This window comes from Trifolium pratense, linkage group LG6 (genome assembly GCF_020283565.1).
Source record: "Trifolium pratense cultivar HEN17-A07 linkage group LG6, ARS_RC_1.1, whole genome shotgun sequence".
In the NCBI taxonomy this organism is placed as follows: Eukaryota; Viridiplantae; Streptophyta; class Magnoliopsida; order Fabales; family Fabaceae; genus Trifolium; species Trifolium pratense.
This window is the reverse complement of record NC_060064.1, coordinates 5,702,722-5,710,902: the sequence shown is the minus strand read 5'-3', so window position 1 is coordinate 5,710,902 and position 8,181 is coordinate 5,702,722. Positions and strand designations below refer to the sequence as shown.

The 8,181-nt window shown below is 33.2% G+C and overlaps 1 protein-coding gene across 1 annotated transcript; it reads right to left on the bottom strand.

Moving 5' to 3' along the window:
* Positions 1-1,144: 1,144 nt before the first annotated feature.
* Positions 1,145-2,648, bottom strand: LOC123890336. Its single transcript, XM_045939928.1, has 2 exons — positions 1,724-2,648; positions 1,145-1,409 (listed from the first exon to the last, which is right to left on the bottom strand). Exons 1-2 carry the CDS (start codon positions 2,628-2,630, stop codon positions 1,375-1,377), a joined length of 942 nt encoding a protein of 313 aa, XP_045795884.1. The 5' UTR covers positions 2,631-2,648; the 3' UTR covers positions 1,145-1,374.
* Positions 2,649-8,181: the final 5,533 nt, after the last annotated feature.

The window sequence follows — 8,181 nt, the reverse complement described above, 5'->3', positions numbered from 1 at the left end:
TCAGTTTCAACAGCTATGGAAGAAAGAAAAGAACGATGCGGAGAAGAAAAACGATGATAAGATATGGAGTTAGAAAGAGGATAAAGAATACCTGGATCATTTGGAGAAGAGGAGGACTGTGATGAGGTGCGGGACCACACATAATCATTAAGACGGCATGGAGGTTTAATGGTGCGTGATGAACGGCGAGGAATATTTTGTAGAGAATGTTGATTTACTAAATGTTCCTCAAGGTGATCGGGTTCCAAGGCTAGTTGTGTGGGTGGACCATGGTCTGAAGATGGGGGTGTAGGTGATGTGATGAAATTATTTGTGGCGGTGGATTCATTAGTAAGTAATTCTCCTTCTCCAAAGGGATAAGAATTAGGTGATAATATGTCATCCATAGGTGGTAAAGGTAAAGGGAAGGCTGATTCATTTGTCTGGTCATTAAGCATCTTGTATGGAAAAATTGTTTCATGAAAAATTGCATCTCTTGTAACATAGATTTTTTTTGAAGATAAATCCAATATTTTATAACCTTTTTGACCATGGGGATACCCTAAAAACACTCCTGGAGATGCACGTTTATCAAATTTGTGACTGATGTGTGTGTTGTGGCCATATACTAAACAACCAAAAACTCGAAGATGAGAAAGTTTTGGTTTTTTGTTAAATAAAATTTCATGAGGTGTACGGCCTTTCAAAACATTTGTAGGTAGGCGATTAATCAAGTACACAGCAGTGAGTACAAAATCACCCCAAAAATTTAATGGCAAGTTGGATTGAAAATGTAAAGCGCGTGCAACATTTAATAAATGTCTATGTTTACGCTCTACAACACCATTTTGTTGCGGAGTATAAACACAACTAGATTGTTGTAACACTCCTAAGTTTGTTAAAAAATCACGAGTTTGAGAGTTAAAAAATTCACGTCCATTGTCGGATTGAATTTTTTGGATCTGAGTATTAAATTGTTTTTCAACTAATTTAAAGAAATAGGGGATGATTGTGTTAACTTCACTTTTGTGTTGCATTAGAAATACCCACGTACTTCGCGAAAAATCATCTACCACAGTAAGAAAAAATTTAGCACCAGAAGAGTGATTTTTATTATAAGGTCCCCATATATCAAAATGGATTAATTCAAAACATCGAACAGTAGAGATGCAACTTAATGGAAATTTCAAACGAGACTGTTTTGCCAAAGGACAAACAGTGCAAGTACATTTATTAGAAAACTTAATGCTAGTATCTAAATTATTGAACTGTGAAGATAAAGTTGGGGCTGGATGTCCTAAGCGCCAATGCCATAAATCAAAGTGTGAACTAAATAAAGCAGTAGAAATGGAATTTGTTGCAGGATTATTCATTGTGTAGAGGCCCTTATGTTGTTCACCCATCACAGTAATCCTCTTCGTCCTCTGGTCCTGTAAAAAACATGAAGTAGGAGTGAAAGTGACCCAAGAATTAGTGTCTTTAGATAGTTGACTAATGGACAAAAGGTTAAATTGAAAGGAAGGGACATGTAGAACATTTTGAATTATAAGACCTGAATGTAAACAAATGGAACCAATATGATGAACGGGAGCAAGTTTATTATCAGGTAATTTAACAGACGTGGAGACTTTAGTGTACGAGTGAAAAAGTGAAAGGTCAGAAACCATATGGTGAGTGGCACCGGAATCTAATATCCATAAGGATGTACAAGGTTTAAAGGAAAAGAAACAACGGAATAAGGTACCTGCGAAATTTGCAAGTGGTCGATTGTTACCATTTTGAAGGAGAGAGAGTAGCTGTTGAATCTGAGTTGGAGTCAAACTAGATGAAGACTGAGTATCCGGAGATGGAACAACAGCAGCATTGGAACGAGCCGGTGAAGCAGAAGGTCTGGTTCCGCGACCGTCACGAGAAGAAGAACCACGACGAGGTTTGTTGGAGCCAATATTATGTTTCCACCAAGAAGGATAACCAATCTTTGAGTAGCAACGACTGTCTGAGTGCCCATCAAGCTTGCAAATGGAACAGTAATAATGTGGTTTGGAACTGGCCTCTTGTAAAGAATTTGATTGTTGAACAGACATGGCTGATTGATCTATTGAAACCGAACGTGAATCCGATATGGAACGTTGACGCTCTTCTTGCAACAGGAGGGAATATGCTTTGGGAACAGAGGGGAGAGGGTCCATGAGTAGTATTTGGCTACGAACAGATGTATATGAATCATTTAAACCCTGTAGGAAATCCATAAGATGTTCAGTCGTATAAACCTCGTTGAAATTTGGTACAGCACCGCAAACACAAGCGGGAAGAGTTTGATAAGAATTAAGCTCATCTTTATAAGCTTTGAGTTCTGTATAATAAGTGGAAATTGATTTAGTTCCTTGAGAAAGATTTGCAATGGCTCGGCGAATTTCAAAAATGCGAGGTGCATTTTTTTGAGTAAATCGAGCAAGGAGGTCAAGCCATATATCCCTAGCACTGTTAATCCATAGGATGGAATTGGCTATGGTGGGGATAGTGGAATGTATGAGCCAAGATTGAACCATACTATTGCACCGGACCCAAAAGGCGAAATTTGCATTGTTAGGTTCAGGTTTAACGAGGCTGCCATCAATAAAACCAAGTTTGTTTTTGGCTTCAAGTGCCATGGTAATGGCTCGGCTCCAAGTGGCATAGTTATCTCCATTAAGAGGTTGTGTCACCAGTACTTGGCCTGGTTGGTCTGATGAATGAAGATAATAAGGTGATGAAGGATCAATTTGGTTAAGGGCAGCCATTGGTGTGAAAAAAAAGAGGAAAGGTGGGAACGAAGTTAGGCTGATACCATGTAAAAGTGGTAGCAACACAACTGTAAAAGTAACTTAGCAGAGAACAAATTGATTGAAAACTCTCTGTTATGTTTATTGATGAATGAATTGTATGTTTATATAGAGTACAAGTATTAACTGAAAAGCTAAACTAAAGGAAAGCTATACAATAAGTATTAGGATAGGAACAACATGGATTAGTATCAAAGTATTAGGATGAGAACAAAAGGGATTAGTATCAAAAATGTATATATCCGATAACACTCCATAAATTACAAGGCCAGGATAGATATGAAAAGTTTCATGTGAGTTGCATTTTATCTAAGATATTACAGGAAGATATACCCGATATCCAAGATATATGCACGGATAATAGAATTGCGCCAACATTATCTAAGTAGTCTGATAGCAAAAACTTGTTAGGTGATGACTATTCACGTATGTTAACAATTTTTTCGATCATATTTTATATAATGTGAAACTCTTAACACGTTTCTAACGCGTGCGAGAGAATTCGATTGGCAACACCTGAAAAAAAAATAGTGATCCTATGCAACTCAAGCACACGTGTAGTTGCCCCACAAGTGGGACATCCACCATTTTAGATATGTAACATTTGTATGAATCAAAGGTGAAAACATGAGTTAGATCAGAGCCGTTAGTTTTGAAATAGGTAGTCATTATCAAATGATGGGTACAAATCCAGGGCAGAATTTTGGCATATGGTCCTGCTGAACTCATGTCCTCTCCTCTGCACCTGCTGCAACATTATCACGGTCGTTGGCCGAAGAAAGAAACTCAGAATCTTCATGCCTTTATCTTTGCATCACAGAACACCACTTTTGTTGAAAAATGTTGTCTCTATATATATGGCTCTGCTATTTTTTTTTGTCAAATTTTATTTTGTTGATGCATTTTATATGTCAATTCAATTTGGAATCTAATTCATGTTTTTGAATCAAAATATTTAGATGCCTACACTGCAAGATTTAGGAATGGTACAAAAAAACTGCCATTCAATTCAGCTTTGCAATGACAAAAATAATATAATTCAAACCATAGTGAAAATAAGATATTAAATTATATATTTGGATTGTTTAAGCATGTAGTCAGAAAATTGATAGTTCACTTTTGTATATAAAAAATTTGGTTGAAAGGGAGGAAACAATATTATGTGACTATCATATTTTCTGGCAAATATTAGTCGATGTTTAATAATAGTATAGTACTCTCTCTAATCTCACATATAAATAAAAATTTATTTTTCAGGTTCATTGAATATGAGATGGGGGAGTATACGTTAAATTTCACAATATAAATTCTCACAATAATTTCATATTTTAATAATATATATATTCTCACAAAATAGCTTCATATCTCTATCCTGAATTATCCACCTAATAGATCTAAAGAACTGTCCCAAATCATTGTCACTCACTTTCAAGAATACTAGTGGTTGATGTAAAAAACAAGAGAGACATGTTATTGAGAGGATGAAAGGAATACACTCTTTCAATTTGTTGTCCCTCAAGTTTTTATTAACAACAATGAAATATATTTGCTAAATTGCTAAATCCAGCCATTACAAGTCCCTTTCCATATTCCCCTCGAAATAGTAAATGATAGAATACTTGCAAATTAAACTTAGGGTCATGCTAACCGGTGCCCCCGGGGCACTGGTTAAGGAAACCAAAAATAGAAAGTTTTGAAAAGAAAAAAGCACTTTTTAAATTTTCGATGAGTTGACTGCACAAACTTTAATACAAAATTACTATTTTTGCATCCTTAACCAGTGCCCCGGGGCACTGTTTAGCATTTTCCTTAAACTTAAGTGCATTATTGGACTTTAAAATATAATTTATAGTCGGAGGCGATCTCCACCTTATGTAATGTTGAGTAACACTTAAAATAAAAGATGACATAAATATATGTTTATAGTTGAAGACAATCTCCACCTTATGTAATGTTGAGTAACACTTAAAATAAAACTCTATAATGATATTAAAACTTTTTAAATAGAGGACAATCTCCATCTTATAATTAAAAATCTATATGAAAATAGATCGAGTTATCATATTTGAAAAGAGAATCACCGCCACATACAACAACGAGCTATTGAAGCGCAAGAGAAAGAAATACTATATCTCCACAAATCACTTCTTTTAAATATTCAACATTTAATTTATTTACAGTCAAATACAGAATTAACACTCACACTTAAGTCCAATAAATTAAGAATTCTAGCGAAATTGAATATTTATATCCACAAATACACACTATATGCATGTTTATAAATATGAATGAATACAATTTTTGTTGTTTAAAAGCATATTTGGATGAAGGGTTTTAGAGGGAAGGAGGGAATTTACTTTTCTTTTTAAATTTAGGATATTAATTTTTTTAAAATAAATTAAATTAAATGTAATTGAAATATTATATAATCATTTATTATATTATATTAGTTTTTTTCAAAATAATATATATCAAAATATATAGACTTAATCCGCAAAAAATCATCTCTCTCAAAACCTCCAAAAATATCCAACTGCAAACATACACTAAACTACAAAAACATCTGTATAAAAAAAATACTACTACTACAAAGATGGATAAGCAGCTTGCAATAAACAAATGGTTGAGATGTGCAATTGGGATCACCGAACTTAAAGAAAACCAGACCAAACATAGAGATAAGTGTAATTTAAGTAACTAATTAATATACTAATAGGTTGCTAACTCCAAAATATATATAGTGTCTCAACTTGCTTTGTTATTTTATTTTTTTATGTAAGTTTTTTTAATTTATTTCCACCACCAATATCCGGTCTATTGGACCGCCTAATATTGTTCGGGGGTCAATTTTGACATCAAGTAATTTCAACCTCCTCCCGATCGCAGTTACAAGAAATCGAACTGTGATCCCCCATACAAAGTCCAACACAACTCAATTTGCTTTGTTTTAACTAAAAAAATAGTATGGATCAAATTAAGGGAGCTTGTTAAGCTTAGATTCCTAGCCTATGATTTATGCCTTGCACCGAAGCTTCTAAACCTAGAATCTATAATTTCTTTATAAAAAAATTCCATTTTAAATATACTCCCCAAGTAAACCTACAGTTTTATAGTAGCTTCTAATATCCAGGGAGACAAGCACAAATATAATACTATTTGTTCATATAACCTGTTTTGTAGCTTTTCTAAAAAAAAAAAAACCTGTTTTGTATACCTTATATTTGAAATGTTAACATTAGTTATGGTTGGTTCTATTGAAAAATTATAGAGTTAATTAAGTGATAAAGATGAAGAGAATTTGATCTTCACGCACACTCAACCTAATACTAATTGCTTCTAACACTTTCAATAAAAAAAATGAATTGTTAACTATGCATGGTAGAAATATAAATTGTAATTTTATAATAAACCATCAATTATTAAATTGCTGTAGACCTTCTGAAAAAAAGTTCAAATGGTCATACATAACAATGTTGTGACGACTAGGTTTGTGGATGTAGTTTTTTGTATGTCTGATTTTGTTATACGGAAAAATTTAGCGGCACAGCTTGTTGCCCGTCTAGTTTCGTTCATTCGTAATTATATTATAATTATATATAATACTAGTATATAAGTGAAATTATTAACAATTTTTTTTGTTTTATTTAATTTTTGTTGTTTAAGACAAGTAAACAAACACACCGCAGGTTTTACTTGTGTGTAATTAAGAGCTTAGGGGAAACCAATCCGGGATACAAACTTTAAGACAGTTTGGCATATAAACAATGTATTTAGTGAGATAATGACATTACAATGACACTCTCATTTACCAAGAAATTTAATGGAGCACGTAATTTAATTTATTTCAACTACAAAAATGTTTTTATCTCATTGCTTTCTGTAGTTTTGCATTAAATGCTCATCTCAGAGCTGACTCAACCCAATTCATTATCTCATTGTTGGCCCATTTGTGTTTTTTGGAAAATGCACAATACACCTTCTTTCATTGCGTTATTGGCTAATTTCAAACATAACAAACAAAATAATACGAGTAGTAAGTAAGAGACAAAAATGCTAAATTTAAACATTATTACTAGTAGTACGTTTACATTGTGATTCAATTTTATTTTTCTCAAAATAATTAACAAGTGTTTAGAAGTTATTTAGAAGAGTGTGATTGTTTTAACATTCTTTGTTTGGTTTTAATGATTTTTTGTGGGTGCATTTGATCAAATTCTAGTGTGCTCACCGGTCACCACTATAGATGGTTCACAAATGCATCATGTTTAGTTAGTACATATTTGAATTGCGCCAACATTAAAGAAGGCTAGACATATGAGTTGTTACAAGTAATTAAGTGGATAACGGAGTTGAGATTAGTCAATATTATTTATTTATTTTTAGGTATAATAGAGGGCAAAGCCCAAGAAAGAAAAAAAACTACATTATTAACTTCACATTTCTAGGCATGTAAGTTCCAGAAATATTATCAAAGAGAATTTGTTGCAGCTCACTCGGAGCACACTCCAAAATGATCAAATTCGAATGATCCACCATAGTTCTAGAGTTAGCAAGCCAATCAGCACTCCGATTTCCTTCGCGTCAGTTATGGTTGATTCGCACATGCCAATTCATATTTAGCAGCTTCATGATACGTTGAACTAAAATTAGAATATTCCCATTAAACTTGAAATCGTCAGATATCATAAAAGTGGTGGTTGATAATTTTAATAAACTTTTGTATGACTTATTTTATTTTGATTTTATTATTAAACATTGTATTTTTAGAATTCAAGACTTATGTCGAAATTCGTTAGTTGCATTTTGTAAGAGACAAGTTAATATCAATGTTTTAAGAACCGGACCGGAGGTCGAACCGGTGTGACCTTCGGTTCATGGTTCGACTGATCGGACCGGTTTAACCGTTATTGAACCGGTTGAACCGGATATCTTAATTTTTATAACTAATTTAAAAATTTAGACATAACCTCAAAATACAAAATACAAAATTTCATAACAAATACTTAGAGATAAATTTAAAGTACATAAATCCATACCAAATACTTATACATAAATGCAAAATACATAATTCATACGAAATACCAAGACATAAATCCATAATCTAAATTCAAAGTTGAAATTCAAACATCAAAATATCAAAGTCTATGCCATCAAATGATTTTTTAACCTTTCAATTTCAATCCATCCTGTTGTAAAAAAAAAAACCTTTCAATCCATCGTTTTTTTTAATTAAAAAATCAGTTTTTTTTTTTTTTTTAAGTGAGAGAAAAACCGGCCGGTTTTTCTGGTTCACCGGTTTTCCCGGTTCACACCGGTTTTTGACCGGTTCCACTGACTAGCGGTTCTTGCTAGTCGTCCGGACCGCCAAGGACACCGGTTC